This window comes from Pimephales promelas, chromosome 1 (assembly GCF_988280905.1).
Source record: "Pimephales promelas chromosome 1, fPimPro1.hap1.1, whole genome shotgun sequence".
In the NCBI taxonomy this organism is placed as follows: Eukaryota; Metazoa; Chordata; class Actinopteri; order Cypriniformes; family Leuciscidae; genus Pimephales; species Pimephales promelas.
The window spans coordinates 16,161,034-16,180,389 of NC_142769.1; the positions used below are offsets into that span (position 1 = coordinate 16,161,034).

The window sequence follows — 19,356 nt, forward strand, 5'->3', positions numbered from 1 at the left end:
GGAGGAGTGCAGCGGCTTTCTTCTGCAGTGCGAGCTTTACATGGAGATGAATCCATCCTCGTTTCCCACCGAGCAATCTAAAGTGGCATTTTTCATTTCACTTCTCCGAGGTCGAGCTCTTAGTTGGGCTCATGCCCTTTGGAAAGATCGAGGACCCGTAACCCGGACATTCACCGCTTTCTCCAGTCATTTCCTCGAAGTGTTCTCTCAGTCGGTTCATTCCATCTCCGTGCAGGATCAGCTGTTTCGTTTGAAGCAAGGAAAATCATCAGTTGCAGCTTATGCTCTGCAGTTTCGTACCCTCGCCGCCACCTTAGGGTGGAACGAATCTGCTCTCATCACCGCCTATCGTCACGGCCTGAACTCCGAAATCCGACTTCAGCTGGCGATCTATGACGACAGTGTTGGACTGTCAAAAATCCAGCGATCCATTCGCATTGATCAACGCCGCACTGCCTGCCAGCTTGATAGCCCTGCACCTCCGCCTCCTCGCCCATCATCCAACTACAGCCCTCCAGCACCAGAGCCGATGGAAATCGGTACTACATGTCTTCCCGTCTCCGAGAGAAATCGCCGTATCACCAATGGCCTGTGTCTGTATTGTGGAGCTGCAGGACACATGTTATCTACATGTCCCATTTGTCCACCATGACCCGCTGTGAGTACAGTTCAGCTACCACTTCCTATCTCAACCCTGAAATATACATCTGCCATTATCACTTATTTGAACCGTTCCATTCCAGTCCAGGCGCTGATCGATTCTGGATCAGCAGGTAATTTCATTTCCCTATCCACTCTTCATCGGCTCCAAACCAGGCAACGAACCATCCCCCGCACACTTCAAGTACAGTCCATAGTGGGAAAACCCCTTGGTCGCGGTCGGATCGGACACCGCAGCCCGGACCTGGGGTTGGAGATCGGTTGGCTCCATAAGGAAGCGATTTCCTTTCTGGTGCTGGAGGGCTCCACTGCCGAGATCATCCTAGGACGCCCCTGGTTAGAGACCCACTCACCACACATCCAATGGTCCACCGGGGAGATCTTGCAGTGGGGCGAAGAATGCTTTCACCGTTGTCTGACTTCCATTACAAAGCCCACTTGTCTTCCTTCCACTCCGGTTGAGAAGGTTCCGCTGACCGCTACCACCTTGGAGAGTCCTCCCGTCGAACTTCTGCCGGAAATCCCCACTCCTTACCGGGCGTTCCAGGATGTCTTCGATAAACAACTGGTATGCCCTTCGGATTGTCCAACTCACCAGCAGTATTCCAAGGATTCATGAACGAGATATTCCGAGATCTACTCAACCAATTTGTCATAATTTACATTGATGATATTCTCATCTACTCTCCTGACCTGTCTTCCCACATCCACCATGTACAAACCGTACTCCAACGTCTGAGGAACTACCAGCTTTACCTGAAACTTGAGAAATGTGAATTCCACCAGAAAACCATCCAGTTCCTGGGCTACATCATCACTCCTCAAGGTATCACCATGGACCAGAGGAAGGTGGACGCCGTTACCAACTGGCCTCAACCCACCTCACGGAAAAAACTCCAACGGTTTCTCGGGTTTGCTAACTTCTACCGTCGCTTCATCCAGAACTTCAGTCAGATCAGTTCACCTCTCACAAATCTTCTTAAGAGTGGGGCTAAGTCTCTGTCCTGGAACACCGATGCCACACGAGCTTTCGAGGATTTGAAGAGGGCCTTTAGTTCCGCTCCTACCCTCTCACTTCCAGATCCAGCCCTACCCTTCATCGTTGAAGTGGATGCCTCTACCTCCGGGATAGGAGCGGTTCTTTCCCAGCGGCAGGGGAATCCACCACAACTCCATCCATGCGCCTTCTACTCCAAAAAGCTGTCCCCGGCGGAGCAGAATTATGACATCGGCAACCGGGAGCTACTAGCTATTAAACTGGCTTTGGAAGAGTGGAGGCACTGGCTAGAGGGAGCTCAACATCCTTTTACCGTCATCACCGATCAGTGAAACCTTGAATATCTTCGAGAGGCTCGAAGACTCAACCCCCGTCAAGCTCGCTGGTCCCTGTTCTTCACCCTTTTTTAACTTTTCCGTCATCTACCGCCCTGGACACAAGAATGTGAAAGCAGATGCACTATCTCGACAGTTCCAGCCTAATTCTTCTCCTTCAAACCCCGAGACCATCCTCCCTCCAGCCGTGGTCGTTAGCCCCATTCAATGGAGTATTGACGACCACATCGCCGAAGCCACCCAGCTCAAACCTGCTCCACCGGGAGGTCCTGAGGGATGGGTTTATGTCTCGACCCGCCTACGCCTATCCCTCATGGACTCAGTGCACACCTCCCCGGGCTCTGGACACCCAGGCAGCCAATCAACTCTCTCGCTCGTCCAACAACGATATTGGTGGCCGGGTATGGCCCAGGATATCTCCCGGTATGTCAAGGGATGCTCAGTCTGCGCGATGGCCAAGGTTCCTCGTCACCTCCCTGAAGGCAAGCTGGTCTCTCTAACCATACCCACTCGACCCTGGTCCCATCTTTGGGTGGACTTCGTCACCGACCTTCCCATTTCGGACAACCACACCTGCATTCTTGTAGTGGTCGATCGTTTCTCTAAGGCATGCAAACTGATCCCACTCCCCGGTCTGCCCACAGCCTTTGAGACCGCCGAAGCCTTGTTTCAGCACATCTTCCGGAATTTCGGAATCCCTGAGGATATTATCTCCGACCGTGGTCCACAGTTCATCTCCCGGGTATGGAAAGCCTTCTTTAACCTCCTGAGTGTTACCGTCAGCCTGACGTCAGGGTACCACCCCCAGTCTAACGGCCAGACTGAGCGGAAGATCCAGGAAATCGGGAGATATCTGCGGTCATACTGCCACGACCACCAGGACTGCTGGAGTCGTTATCTTCCGTGGGCCGAGTATGCACAAAACTCTCTCCGTCAAACCACCACCGGACTCACCCCCTTCCAGTGCATACTCGGCTACCAACTACCGATGTTTCCCTGGTCCGGAGAACCATCAGACGTTCCAGCAGTCCATCACTGGTTCCAGACGAGCGAGAGGGTCTGGGACTCAGCCTATACTCACCTCCAGCGGGCTGTTCGGAGATACGAGCCAGGCCGACACTCGACGTGCTACTGCACCTCAATATCATCCTGGACAATTGGTCTGGCTCTCCACCTGGGACATCCGTCTCCGACAGCCCTGTCGTAAGCTGAGTCCCAGATACATAGGTCCGTTCGCCATACAGAGGCAGATCAACCCTGTCACCTACCGGCTATCACTTCCCACTCACTACCGCATTGCACCTACCTTCCATGTATCCCTTCTCAAACCATATACTAATCCTCTCACTCCTTCCTCCCTAGGGTCTGGTGCTGCGGATGTGACTCCTCCCCCAGCGAATCCAGAGGACGACAACATCTACCGAGTCCAGGAAATCCTTGACTCCCGACGACGGGGCGGCCACTTGGAATAACTCGTCGACTGGGAGGGATTTGGTGTGGAGGAGAGATGCTGGGTCCAACGGGAGGACATTCTGGATCCCACTCTACTCCAGGACTTCCATTCAGCTCATCCAGATCGTCCAGCACCCAGGGGCCGTGGTCGTCCCCGTCGTCGGTCCCGCCCGCCAGCTGGCGCTGGCCGTGGGGGGGGGGGGCGGTACTGTCACGGATCCATCGGCGTCAGCACCAGACACCTTCACTCCGCCCACTCGTTCCGGTTCCCCTGGCTACTGATCATCACCACCCGCTCATCACCTGCCATCACTTCCTTCGCCAATCACCCACGCCATATAGACTCACCTCATTCAGTCACTCACTGTCTGGTCTCGTCTCCGCTACGGCAACAGACTCCCTGCTCACGATATACATTCCTGAGATCACTTACCTGTTTAGAAGCCTCCTTCCTGTCTGCTCCTGTCTGCTCCAGTCTGCTCCAGTCTCCAGTCCGGCTCCGTTCTCCCCCTCTCCAGCCGACTCATCCATCCACCGCTCCTGCAAAGATAAGAGATTCACCATCAGACTGTTCACGCTCCATTTGGGTTGTCGCATCCACGTTACTCACCTGCCATTGACCAGTTACCACCTGTTTCAATAAATCCTGTTCATACTTGCCTATCTGTGTCCTTCTGATCTGTGAAACAATATTATTAATTAAATTTAACAAATTAGAATTGAGTAATAATTAATCAAGTTATTCCTTAAAAGTTAACCATTTAAAATGAATAAAGTTTACACCAAAAAATTAAACAAAATATCTGACTAACAGACAGACGTCAAAGATTAATTAAGAACTCTTTATTTTATATTGCCAACATTGAAGACACCTGATGTTAACAAGCAGAATCACTGAAGGAGAAAACCGTCATTTTAAAACAAACCTAAAACAAACACCGATCACCATAATGGTGACTTAAATTTATGTTTGTTTATTTTTTTATTTTTTGGTTGTCGTTTTAAGTTTTACTCATTTTATATGGTTAACTTTTAAGGAATTAATTTGATTAATTATTACTCAATTCTAATTTGTTACATTTAATTAATAATATTGCTTGTAATCTGTTGCCACAATTTTTTTGATTAGATAAAGCATATTCATTTTTACAGTGTATTATGGCGAATTTACCAGGCACACGCCAAGATCGTTCACAGCCAAGGAGACCAACGTTCTTGTCAGCTCAGTGAAAGACAGAGAAGTGACATTGTATGGGGATGGGAGATTTTTTTCTTTTTTTTCTGGTTCTTGATGGACAAACTAATTTGTCAGATGTCCTTATATACATGTGTCCTGCCACTATTGGGCAAACAGGTCTGATCCGTCATTACTACAATTAGCTTGAAAAATTTGGGTAAAAGTTTACGCTAGATTTAGGCCTACATTTTTTTACGTCTTCATGGACACCACAATGATTTCCCACACGTGTTAATATTTTTTATTTTTTTATTTTTTTATTTATTTTTTATTGCAAATGAACAAAACAGTAACACATACCAGGTAAGAAATCAGTGAGACACATCTACAATACAGAAGGAGGAATACGGAGCCCCTCTAGTCCCACTTTGGTAAAAAAAAATAATTATAACTATCTTGTGGCCTCAAGATAGTAACTCGTGGCCTCAAGATAGTAACTCGTGGCCTCAAGATACTAACTCGTGGCCACAAGATAGTAACTCGTGGCCACAAGATAGTAACTCGTGGCCTCAAGATACTAACTCGTGGCCTCAAGATACTAACTCGTGGCCACAAGATAGTAACTCGTGGCCACAAGATAGTAACTCGTGGCCTCAAGATAGTAACTCGTGGCCTCAAGATACTAACTAATGCATGTACCATTATATGACCCCTTTAAATAATGTCAACTAATGAACCTTATAGTAAAATGTTACCGAAATGTTCCCTATTTCAAGCAAATTATGTGATTAAGCACATTGGTTTGCTTTGATCTAGTCCCGGTTTCTATGATTATGAGGTACAGGAAGCTTCAAAATGAGAATATTGTCGCAAGAGAATTATTGTCTCAAGTCACTCTTATTATCAGTAAAAACAGTTCTGGCATTTACATTTCCCCACTCAAATATAATTGTTATTCAGGGGCTACCTGGGGAGAAGGGTGAACCGGGTACAACTGAAATCATAGACTACAATGGAAACATTCAAGAGGCTCTTCAGGTTAGTGGAATCATGTCTATGACCTTTTATTGGAAATCATATTTCGAACCTGTTTTAAACTGTGTAAATTAGGACAGCTACTTTCACAACACAAACCAAAGTGCCTAATTAATATTTTCTGCTCAAGTAACTGATAATAATTATGCCATAAAATAAATTAGGATTTACATACAATTGAATAAAATTCTGTCTGACTGTTCACACTGAATTGACTTCACAATAATTTAGATAAACACCCAAAAATGCATAATAGATAAACATCTGTAGCAGTGGTATTGGTAATTAAACAGGTTGGTCTTGTACATAACATAATCTTATATTTTACCTTCCCTTCTTCCTGACTGCCTACAGAAGATAACTACTATTACAGTTACGGTAATTCACCTCTGCTTTGTCTCTGTTATGAGTGCTATATTTTGCTTAACATGAATTCAACACTTCCATGTATACATGTTTCTTCGCTAATTCTGTCAATTCTCTTACCAGTGCCTTATTGACTGAATATTGTGTGTTTTGCTGTGCCAATGTTTGTTAACACTTGTTTTATCTGATTTGAGATAAAGACTTATCTCCTATGTAACAAGGATCAAAGTATGTGTGATTTTGGTTCAGACCTTTCTCAGCTATATGTATTCAGAGTGCTCTGATTGGACCAGTCTAATATGACCTATGCATGTTAACACAGAAAGTGAAAAATGACATATTGTCACCCACATTCTCACATGTCATGTTTCACATGTAACAAAAAAGTGTAATAAATGTGTCACATGTGCTCTAAGTGTATTTTTTAATTATGTGCTACACAAAAAAGTTTAGAGAACTGCTAATTGAAATTTTCTTATTTTCTGTGTGTGTGTGTGTGTGTGTGTGTGTGTGGTTTAGGGTCCCCCTGGACCTCCTGGGCCAGTTGGACCAAAGGGAATGAAGGTAACCACATAATTAATTAACAAAGTAGACATTATGTGTAGTTAAATAAGGGTCTTACATAAAAGTCTAGAATTGATGTGCTTGTGACTACAACATTTTGAAAGACAAAGATCACAATGTGACTGCAGTTCATTTCAGTAAAATATTATTGCTTTTCACAGGGTGATCAGGGTGTTCCTGGACTTCCTGGACTGGAAGGAGAAAGGGTAAGAGCAACAAAATGTTCTTACTTTGTATAGCTTTTATTGTCTGTCAACTAACCCATATCTAAGCACAATTTCACAATTTTTTTATAATAATTTATCACAATTAATATAATCTACACATGTTGTTAGGGTCACAAAGGTTCTAAAGGTGATATGGGTATCACTGGAATATCTGGAGAAAAGGGATCAATGGGTCTTCCTGGCTTACAGGTAAAATGATCTGAGCATGAGATACAGTATGTTGACACTTGTGATATTAATCATAACGTAAAATATATGATCTTACATAGGCCTAATGGCTTGTCACATTATTTAAGTAGGTTAAGTCATAGTCAAGTCAAGTATATTTATATAGCGCTTTTCACAATATAGATTGCATCAAAGCAGCTTCACTGTATCAATCAAAACATAATAACAATGTTCGTTTCTTAGTGGAAAAACATCCATGTTTGGTAGAGCTGATCAAGGGTATTACTGTTTATTTGATTTGAATATCTCCAAACGCATGGCTCCGTAATGTTGCCCGCAGGGTGTGAATGGTCTGAAAGGAGACAAAGGAGATGCTGGCCTATCTGGCCCTCAGGGACCCTCAGTAAGTACAGCCAAAATAGTGTCCAACCAAAATATAAATTTAGTATACATGCATAGTCTTCTGTCTAACTCACAATCAGTGACAGCTGTAGACAACTGAGACTAGTCTTTATCAGACTGATAGTTTGCATGGTGTCAGTGCATGTACTGAGAGTAAATGTAGGTAACACTTTATATTACGTAGGTATAAGGTATAAGGGAACAATATGTTAAGTTTGGGGTAATAAAGGGGTAACAAGCAGATATACAACCTGCAAAGAACTTCGTAAGTAAACCAAAATTACGGTGTACGTTTCTGTAATAGTGTACCTCCGTGTAGGTATGAGGGAACAAACAATATGTTAAGTTTTGGGTAATAAAGGGGTACAACCAGACATACAAGCAAATTATTTTTATTTAAAACTAACAGGTACCTATTCTGTTAATATATTTTGCAAAAATTGTATGTCTGTTGTTTATAAAAGTTTTTATCACATCTCTGGCAAAATATGTTCATGTGCAATGTAGTTTTTGACATTTGTGGGTTGTAAATTAAATGTGTTTAAATATGTATATATATATATATATATATATATATATATATATATAATTTTTTAAAAAAATAAGAGTACCTTTCTCTGTAATTACTGTGCAAATAGTGTTGTTTTGTACTGTTAAGTAGTGTTTGTTACCTATTTCAACTGTGTATTTACAGGGTAAGTGTAACTCATGCGAGCTGTAAATTAAAGTGGTGTTTGTTACCCCCTTGTTCTGTGTAGTTACAGGGTAAGTTTAACTCCTGCGAACTGTAAATTAAAGTGGCGCTTGTTACCCACTTGTTTTGAGTAGTAACAGGGTAAATACAACATTAAACCAGTATGCTGAAACAGACAAACTTAGCTTCACCATTAGCATTATCAACAAATTTCTAAATTAGTACTTGTAAAAGAACAGTAGCACAATTAAACCACTGTGATGACTACTGTATTTGAATGTCAACAAAATTTGTGTGCTATGAGCTGTGATTGGATTTTGGGGTCTGTTCAATACAGTAGTCATCATTAACTAAGCATTATTTATCAATGACTTCATCATGTGTGTGGCCCTCAACTAAAGTGGTGACTAGGTCCTTTGAAACACTGATGAACAATGTGCTCTTAAAGGTGGCATAACTTTGAACAAAGAAAACATCATGATCATGTGTAATAAATCATAATTCATGATGATGTACTCATATTAGTTAATGTTTTAATTAAGGTGTTGTTCATCCATGAAGTCATGAATGAAAAACGTTGAACTCGTGTTGGTTCCTGATGATTCATGAGATATTATTGCATGAATTAATGCATAATTCATGCATGAATTTATACATGAATTCATGATAATTCATGTACCCTTACCGTAAAGTGTTACCAACAAGTTTAAATATAAACAATCACAATGTTGAAATGACATTAACACTTTACAAACTATAAACAGAGCATAAATAATCTTAAAATCACACTCTACAAAGTGTATAAATAACAATAATCACCAGCAGTTGAATAGAGAAAACAAACAATTGGTTTAACCCTCCTATTATCCTTGGGGTCAATTTGACCCCATTCAATGTTTAACATCTGTAAAAACATAATTTTACTTTTTTTTTTTTTGCTTCAGATTTAATGACTTTTCCTAATTTAATGGGGACAACTCTGTAAACATAAAATTAACCTGCTAAAAAATTTTCAAAGTCCTGTACAAATTTTGTAGCATCGGTGTTCCTTGGGGTCAATTTGACCCCCGGCTCTTTTAGTTGTATAATAAAACAGAAGAAATATTACAATTTCACACACATTTGTTTTGGTTGTTATATTGAGGTCATTATAACTTGTTATAATTTGAATTTATAATGTTGGTTGTAATTTTACATATTCAATATCACTTTCAAAAAATGTCCCTCTGTTTTAGGGCTCTAACCAAACAGAACCATATTGTAGTATTGCGAGAACTACTAGTTCACATGACATGTGACATAATTCTCAAGAGAACTAATAATTCTTTCCTGTGCATTGAAGGGAAAAAATTTTGTGAGAACTTTGATGTTTCCCGTGCCATGGTGGAGGAGAAAACATAATTTTTGTGAGATTGACCCCAAACATAACTCGTGTTACTATCCTTGATAAAATAGTTTTTTCTTTCCAAATGTTATAGAATACAAAAATCTATACTTAGAAATATTATAAAACAAATAAAACACCAGATATATTTATACTTTTCCAATTTTAGGTCAAATCAGTAAGATTTTATGTTGATTTGTAAATTTGTCCATAGTCGTGCAATGGGTATTCTGGATGTATAAGGAGTTAAACAAATTGTACTAAAAAAAAATCAATGCCGAAACTTATTTTTTATAGGTAGCAGCTTATTTTCTTTTTTTCATGTCCTTAATTTTCTTCTGAAGTTGGGGACAGGAGGCCACAGATCGCTGCAAGTCCTTGGCACAGGACTGCAGAGTTGTCCCTGGCATATAGAAAACTGTTCCCCTACTGATGCTATTGTCACCTGTAATCACAAATACAGAAATGTAGTTAGTAGATTATCAAAAAAGGTTGCACAAGTACACCAATAATGTATTGTGTATCACATAAACAGTAACAGCCCTATCATACACAAGTGTCTTTTGCTAGTTTCAACCTGGCGCAATGATCATTTTCACGTTAAGCGTCGCATTTGCTTATCACACTTGGATGCACAGCAGCACACAACCCTTTTTATAATAAGAAAAATTAAAGGATTAAAATGTAAAAGATTATTATTGAGTCTTTTGGACATAAATGTGGACCGATTAAGAGACGTTAGAAGGCGTAAAGAGCTTCACATGTAGCCTGGTAAGTAATGAAATGTTTTGCTTTAAACAAATCCAAATATTGCATTTTAAATGTTTTTTTTTTAATGCTACCCCACGGATTTATTGTATATGATGACTTTGCACCTCTGGATATGATGAGATGAGAAACATTTTTAAGTACCGGCAATGCTTTTAAAACTCTCATGGCACTGTCCGAGTGCTGAAATGTTTCGTCTCGCCAAACGTTTGGAAATTCTGTATCTCCTCTTGTTAAAAATAAAGTATTTTTAGAGTACAAACCTTTTTTTGCATATTTACTAATTATTTTATGAGCTATTATGTAGGCTATACAATTAAAAGCAATTAAAAGCCTGCTATTTTTACTTCAATAACTATAAAATATCACAATACCCTATGATCTGGCTCAAACTTCACCAAAATGTGTTTTCTTCAAATTTACAGTCACTACAGTAATATAAGGTGCCACAAAATATTTTAGAGTGGAGGATTGTTCAAAAACTTAAAATTGAAGTTGCAGCTTGCTAAGAGCATGTATATATATATTCATATTTCTGCAGTGCAGCAAGACCAATGGGACTCTAACTCCTCAACTTCAATTTTAAGTTTGAGTCCCCAGTGGAAGTTGGGGGGGGGCGGAAGATAATGTGTTGTTGTTTGAGTATACTGTATAGAAAAGACAATTTATTTACTTCACTTACCCTGCAAATACACAGTTGGGTAACAAACACCACTTACTATTTAACAATACGAAACAACATTTGCACAGTAATTACAGAGAAAAGTACTCTTATTAAGACAACAAAACAAACAAAACTACCTCTTCTCTTTTTCTTTTTTTTTTGGCTTAACGTTAAGTAGCCAAAAATTGGCTAAGAAAAGCCAATAAATTCAATTTTGATCATACTGTGCTTACATACAGACTCTATATATAATATATAAATATATATATATATATAATTTACAATATGTATATTTAATTTACAACCCACAAAATTATCCTCTAACTACAAAGCACAAGAACATATTTTGCCAGAAATGATAAAAAACTTTTATATACAACAGATGTACAATTTTTGCCTGGAATATATGGGTAACGCTTCCTTTTACAGTACAGTACTTACAGTGTACTTACAGTGTACTTACCTAGGAAGTACTGGCTAATATAAGGTAAGTACATGGAACAGGGGTAGGTTTAGGGGTAGGTTCAGGGTTAGTACTAGTTATTACCCAGTAATTGTAGTTACTAAAATAAGTACATAGTATTTACATGGGTAACTGGACTGTAAAAGGAAGCGTTACCAATTATATTTACAGAATAGGTACCTGTTAGTTTTAAAATAATTACATTATAAATAATTTGCTTGTATATCTGGTTACCCCTTTAGGACCCAAAACTTAACATATTGTTCCCTTACACGGAGGTACACTATAATTACAGAAATGTACACCTTAATTTCGGTTTACTTGAGCAGTTGTTTGCGAGTCGTAATATAAAGTGTTACCTAAATGTTTTATCATCAATTTACACGTATGATGTCCAATCACTTTACCTTAAATTGGGCCTTACTGTTGTAGTGTAATTGAGGGTCATATTATTTAAACAGCTTCTCCATCTTTGTGCCCTGTTGTCCCTCATGACTTCGGTGTATATTTCACTTATGGAATTTTTGATCTTGCTCGCATTAACAGATTATTGGTCCCCCTGGAGCACCTGGTCCACATGGACCACCTGGACCCATGGTGAGTTAAAGATGCTTTGTACAACAGAAATGGTATAAAATGGTAATCATTTTAAAATAATCTATACTTAGCCAACTGGCATTTTTATGCCAAAATTTAGTGAGATTTAAGCTTGAAGCAACAACAATTTGCCAGTCGTAATATATTACATTTATTAAAGGGTTAGTTCACCCAAAAATGAAAATTATGTCATTAATGACTCACCCTCATGTCGTTCGAAGCCCGTAAGACCTCCGTTCATCTTCGGAACATAGTTTAAGATCGGATTTAGGGTGAGTCATTAATGACATAATTTTCATTTTTGGGTGAACTAACCCTTTAAGTTTAACTTCATCCTGTTTTAAAGGTGCCTTGTGTAAAAAAAAAAAAAAAAAATCAAATCATACTCCATAATCCATACCAGATGGGGGCAGTATACCTCCAGAAAGTGAGTTGTGCCCCGGCCGCGCACGCACTCTCACTTCTTCAAACAACATGAGCGAGTGCTGTTTTGCTCTCTCTCCCTCTCGCATATTAATCAAATCAATTGGCAAGATAGTAAAAGGTTGGAAGACCGCAGTTTCACGTGGAGCATTTTTAGAGATTAGAGACTCAATAAACGACATCTCAACACCAGGGCTGGACTGGCCATCGGGCATACCGGGCATTTGCCCGGTGGGCCGACGTGCTTTGTGGGCCGGTACATACTTTGATTTTTTTTGTCTGAACGGCCTACAAAACTCGCACATCTGCGGTCCATTGCATTTAGTTTTTGTTAATTGGCGGCACTGGGATCTTTGTGCCGGTGTAATGCATTAGAGTACTCTAGGCTTTTTTTCTTTCACAAGACCGGCACATGAAACGCGTAAATCAGCGGCCCATTGGTTATTTTCTTGATTGACACTGGGCTGGTCTAATAACATCTTTAAACGCGTCCCATTTGAGCGAGCTATGTCAGTGTGTATCTGTCAAAATAGTCAGAGCGATAGAGAAGAAACGCAAGGAATGTGCAGAGAAATAGCGTGAAAAAAAAGAAACTTCAAAAGCCCTTCAAGTGTCTGATGAGGATAGTGAGGAGGTCAGGAGGATAAGAAGAGAGATGAAGAGTGAGTGCAGAGAACCGTGGTAAGCAGAACTAGGCTACTTTCAGAACAGACAACCGTAAAACTTCAAATAATAGCCCGGGCTTGAAACTGCGGTCTTCCAACCTTTTACTATCGTGTCAATTGATTTCATTATTATGCGTGAAGGAGAGAGAGCAAGACAGCGCTCATGTTGTTTGAAGACGTGAGAGTGCGTGTGCGGCCGGAGTGCTCTCTCTCTCTCTCTCTCTCTCTCTCTCTCTCTCTCTGTTCGTTATGCGTCCTGTCAAGCGCAGCAGTCATTCTATTCTAGATCACTCACTGATTAAAATAGGCTTTGGCGGGACAAAAATTTGGTTTGGAGGCCGCCAATGATCTGCAAATTTGACGATTACGTATTTTATTTGAATTCTAATAAGACGAGTTGGTAAACCGTGTTTTTCGCCAAAATAAAAGATCGATGCCGTTTCCGTCAAAATAAAAAGTGCTTATCTCTTTCAAGTATACACTCTAAAAAATGCTGGGTTGTTTTAACCCAATTTTGGGTCAAATATGGACAAACCCGAAATGTTGGGTTAAAAATGTAATGTAAAAATTTAACCCAACGGCTGGGTTAGTCCATATTTGACCCAAAGTTGGGTTAAAACAACCCAACATTTTTTAGAGTGTAGAAATTAGTACAAAACTAATTATGAAAGTTGCTTTTGTTTTTCAGTGCATTTGTTTTACAACATATGGCTATTACCATGGGATTAATGGTATAACTAGTATTATGTAGTAGTGTATTGTAAATAATAATTCATTTTTTTTTATAATGCACTTTTCTTAAACCCAAGGCGCTAGACAGACACTATATCACAACTAAGAGTTTTGAGTTTTTCTTTGTTCAATTTGCACACTGAATATGGGTTGGAGCTCTTAATTTTGAATTCTCAAAGGGCACCAGAATGATTAATTTAAAGGGATACTCCACTTTTTTTATAGCTCATTTTACCACTCCCCCAGAGTTAAACAGTTGAGTTTCACCGTTTTCAAATCCATTTAGCCGATTTTCTGATATGTAGAAGAATATCAGTAACCAGACAGATTCTGGTCCATTGGAAAAAAATATACTATGGAAGTCAATGAGACCAGAAATTGTCTAAATAATTTTCTAAAATTATTCTAAATATCAAAAAATCGGCTGAATACATTCGAAAACGGTAAAACCCAACTGGTTAACTCTGGGGGAGTGGTAAAATGAGCCTATTTCCAAAAAAAGTATCCCTTTTACATTAAAAAGCAAAACATTTTCTTACGGGGGAGCATGCACCCGAACACCCCTAGAGGGACAGAGGTGCACTCAGCACATATTTCACAAAATACTGAGTGGAAAATCAGTATTTCTATACCAATGCAGCTTATATCTTGTTTTAGGATGACTGTGGAGTATAGTTCAACTTAGTAGTTAATTTACTGTTAACTATTACTTACTCCTATATTCAAGGGCGTGCAAAGTTTGGTTGTGTTTATGGTCATATGTAGTGGGCCAGTCTCAGCCAAAAGGCCCGGGCCGATTTTTTGTTTCAGTCCAGCCCTGCTCAACACTAAATTATAAAGGCCTGTCTAATAGACGCCTGTCTCAAATACAAGCCGGTGCATTTCGACGATATGGGAAAATAAAAGCCCGAGCTATTATTTGAAGTTTTACGGTATTTGTTTTGTTCATATTACATTATTATTATTATTATTTTTATTATTATTAATTTGACAGACAGCATTCGATGATGTTGACCAAGCCTCCGCCGTTCAAAGCTGCCAACTCTCACGAATTCACCTTGAGACACGCAATTGACACTTTTCTTACACTCTCACGCCACACATCAATTTTGTCACGCACAGAAAAGGACACGGAGACCAACAGACTAGACAGAGCAGGTTAGTTATGATATATAAAAAAAATCTCAGCTCTCAGATTTTGTCAATTTTATTATGCAATTCAAACAATAAACACCGCTTTGGCGCTTGTAAATGTTACACGACAGATCTCTAGCCCACGTGAACTGATCATCTCTACTAGCTAATGGTAAAAAAAAAAACACGAACACTGTTGTGAAAGATACAGTATAACTTACTAAAATGTATTCCTCATGCATAATATCGACCAATCATTTTTTTGAACTCTTCCCAGAACTGAAATATAGTAGTGGTCTGTACTTTCCACACGATTGACATCAGGTTCAAGTACACAAGCCGTGCGAGTTATTCGTGTATGTATTGCAGTTTGGCTGTTGGTTATGTTGCCCGCCCAAATACCGCCTCCCATGGCGAGAACTGGTATTGCATCCTAATTCAGGTTAATATCTCTGCAGCACTATAACTTGTCATTTTTTTTAATGACATTATCAACCTTATTTCTTCTCATAGGCCTATTTCACAAGATGGTGACCGAGACCGGAAGTAGGGTAAACATTTTTCAGATGAAAGCGTTTAGCGCTAGCACAGTTGGACAAATATGCGGAGACTAAAAGCGGTCTGTCCTGTTGCTTACCTTTTTATGATGTTTATGTCAACCCAAAGAAGAAACAACCTACAGTAATCACTTCACAGCTTTCCGTGTTTTCATGGAACAACTGGGAAGAAGTTAAATCACGTCAGACACAGACGACAACAATACGACCAGCTATGATCGACATTCATTCTCAAAATGGACTGTGAACAGCTTGTTTTCTCTCAATCATTCATATATCTGAGAAAAGTAAGAATAGCAGATGTTTTCAGTTTTGTTGATATTTTTCAGGCAGCTGTGAAAACATCGAAATTGGACAAAGGTTACAAATTCTTGACGTTTGCTTACATAAAGTTCCATTCATAAATGGCATGACACTTGATAACTTCTCACATTCAACGTAAATATATAGAAAAACAATAAATAAATAAATTGAAATGATGTCTGATTGTAGGCTATGAGTGAAATCGAGTGGCTTTTGTTAAAAAAATTATGGAATTATATGTTCTTTTCATAATAGTTAAAATCTTTCAGACAGTTAAATATTGTGTAACATCATGTTTTTAAAAAAAAAAGAAACATGTAATACTCACTTCATTCATGCAATCTCCTGGACTAATCAGTAATAAAAAAAAATCATGATGTTACACAATATTAACTGTCTGGGGTTCCCTAATGAAAAGAAATTAAATCTTATCATAAATGGTTTAACAGTATATTTGAAAACATACAGAATTATATGGTGTTAATACATATATTGCATATAACATAAGCAATTTTCATATATTTAAAAATGTGAGACAATATATTTACTAATATATGAGGTATGCAATTTATCCGTTGTTATGGGAGTACGATGGATTTCCGTCAATATCAGGGTCCTTATGTCTTAAATTACCCTGTGATTTGCATTCTTTTAAGGCCGCCAAATAGTGTAATAAACGTCTTAATTTTAGTTTGAATGGGTTGGAAGGTTCACACTGCTTATGGAGATGTAATAAAAGCCTGGACTGGAGTAAAAGCACGTTCCTCTCTCCACTCTTACCGTTCTGTTGTCACTCCGCTCTTGATCCACTCCTGGTTCCCTTTTGTTGTCACTCCGAGTTCCGTCGGATGACGACGAATGGGAATGGGATTTTCGCTTAGAAAGCCTATCAGCTTCAATCAATATAAAACGATACAATGGCAAAGAAATGCCATGGGTCTCCAGAATTTGCATGTAACTCCGCTCACCTGTGCCTTATCAGCTGTGGGTATTTAAGGATCAAATCAGGCATGTTTTCGCTTCGGAGCCAAGAGTATCTCTTCACTCCACAGCCATTTCTGACTTCACTCTGCGAGACGAGCCTCTCTCTCCGGTGTTGGTGTGATTCTATAGTGCTAAGGACAGGCAGCCGCCTCTCTGCATGCCATGACTATTCTGCTGGTCTACCTAACCCGGATGCTCACGGACGAGGGCGGGACTGCCCCAGGGCTCTTCAATGAGCTGCCAAAAAGTGATTGTGCGCTCCCTGGATCAGGTGATGCCCACCATTCTGTGGCCGAACCTGTCCGATGTGCAGGATGTCAGGCGGACCTTTCCGCTTGACACCCCCATATCCCAGGTCAGCCTCTTCGGCGGTGAGGTTGAGTGCTTTGCCCAACAGTTCTCAACCGGCCTCGAGCAGACAGAGGCTTATCTGTCCCGACGGCCCCGCCGTCCACTCAGATCCCTCAGTCTGCCCACTGCCGAAGGTGCCCTCCTGCGGCTTCCACTACGCCTGTTCACACAGGCTGGCTCTGGAGGCCACAGTGGGACACCACAGCCCTCTCTGAGCCCCGCCCCTGCTATACGCCGGGTTAAGTGGCGCTCCTGAGACAGGCTGCTCAGGGATGTTGATGGTTACTTCTCAGGAGATGGTAGCAGGACCACTCCTTCCCCTGGTGGAGGGCCGGCGGAGAATCTTTTGTTTTTTAAAAGAAGTAACACATCCATCCCTGAGCACACAGAGTTCTTGGACGACACGGTGCACCGCCCCCGAGCCGTGCACCCCTCGTCCTCCTCTGTCCCAGAGTCGGATGACAATGCGAGCCGTCCTCGGACCGTGCCACTCTCATCCCTTTCTGTCGCCAGCCCCTGGCAGAGCAGACCCCCGTGGGACGTTCATCCTCCCCTCGTCTCCTCTGTCAGGATGACTGCGCCCCCATCGGGCCGTTATGCCGTCCGTGTCCGGGCCAGTCATTCCGCTTCGCTGCACCTCTGGTGGGGAGTCTGTGATCCGTTGACCCCACTGGTACAGTTTTGGTAGCCTGGTTAGAACTTCCCAATCTGTCCCGCTGGATCGCTCGGACGATCAGGCTCGGCTACGTGATTCAGTTTGCATGGTCTCCTCCCCGCTTCAGGGGAGTCCGCTCCACATTGGTCGGTGGCTATGCCCCTATCATGAGAGCGGAGATTGCTACCCTGCTGGCGAAGGGTGCTATCGAGACTGTCCCTCCAGCCGAAATGAAGTCCGGCTTCTACAGCCCGTACTTCATTGTCCCCAAGAAAACCGGTGGGTTACGGCCAATCCTGGACCTGCGTGTGTTGAACCGCTCCCTTCTTAGGCTGCCGTTCAAGATGCTCACCGCCAAACGCATTTTCGAATGTGTGCGGCCCCAGAATTGGTTTGCAGCAATCGACCTGAAGGACGCCTACTTCCATGTCTCCATTCTTCCTCGACATATCAGTACGTGGTTCTCCCTTTCGGGCTAGCTCTGTCTCCTCGCGTCTTCACGAAGGTCGTCGAGGCAGCCCTTGTTCCCCTCCAAGAACACGGGGTTCGCATCCTGAATTACCTCGACGACTGGCTGATCCTAGCTCACTTTCGAGATCAGGTTTGTGAACACAGGGACCTCATGCTCCAGCACCTAGCTTGTCTGGGCCTTCGGGTCAACTTGGAAAAGAGCAAACTTTGCCCCGTGCAGAGGATCTCTTTTCTCGGTATGGATATTGACTCGGTCGTCATGTCTGCGCAGCTTACGAACGAGCGCGCGCAGTCACTGCTGACTTGCCTGAGCAGTTTGAGGGCAAGAGTGCGGTTCCACTGAAACTTTTTCTGAGGCTCCTGGGGCATATGGCATCCGCAGCCGCAGCAACGCCGCTTGGATTGCTTCATATGAGACCGCTTCAGCATTGGCTTCATGACCGAGTCCCGAGGTGGGCATGACATCACGGCACGCTCCGGGTACCAATTACTCTGACCTGTCATCAGACCTTCACCCCGTGGAGGAACTTCAGTTTTCTACGGCCGGCATGTCCCTGGAACGAGCTTCCCGGCATGTCGTTGTAACGACATATGCCTCTGCCACGGGCTGGGGTGCCATGTGCAATGGACATGCTGTCGCGGGCTCCTGGACGGGTCCCCAGCAAATTTGGCATGTCAATTGCCTCGAGTTGCTGGCTGTACAGCTCGCTCTGCGCCGCTTCCGAGCCGTGCTCAAGAACCAGCATGTACTAGTCCGAACAGACAAAACTGTAGCGTACATCAACCATCATGGTGGTCTGCGCTCCCGCTGTATGTCACAACTCGCCTGCCACCTCCTCATATGGAGTCAGAAGCGCCTGAGGTCCCTTCGTGCCGTTTATACTCCCGGAGCCCTGAACCGTGCAGCCGACGAGCTGTCCCGGTTTTAGACCCTCCTTGGAGAATGTGCGACTCCATGCCCAGTCGGTCCAGCTGATTTGGGACCAGTTCGGGGACGCACAGATAGATCTGTTTGCCTCTCACGACTTGACCCATTGCGCCCAGTATTATTCCCTGACCGAGGGCACGCTCGGCACGGATGCACTGGCGCACAGCTGGCCGCAGGGCCGCAAATATGCGTTTCCCCCA

General features: G+C 42.0%; 1 protein-coding gene across 1 annotated transcript in view; it reads left to right on the top strand.

The window, feature by feature from the left end:
- The window catches only part of col25a1 (collagen type XXV alpha 1 chain), a 483,837-nt gene that overhangs the window by 413,614 nt on the left and 50,867 nt on the right, over positions 1-19,356 (top strand). The window contains exons 18-24 of the mRNA XM_089129575.1: positions 5,582-5,659; positions 6,011-6,034; positions 6,542-6,586; positions 6,748-6,792; positions 6,922-7,002; positions 7,322-7,384; positions 11,903-11,953. Of these exons, the coding sequence (XP_088985701.1) occupies positions 5,582-5,659; positions 6,011-6,034; positions 6,542-6,586; positions 6,748-6,792; positions 6,922-7,002; positions 7,322-7,384; positions 11,903-11,953 (387 nt within the window). The remainder of the gene's footprint in view (positions 1-5,581; positions 5,660-6,010; positions 6,035-6,541; positions 6,587-6,747; positions 6,793-6,921; positions 7,003-7,321; positions 7,385-11,902; positions 11,954-19,356) is intronic.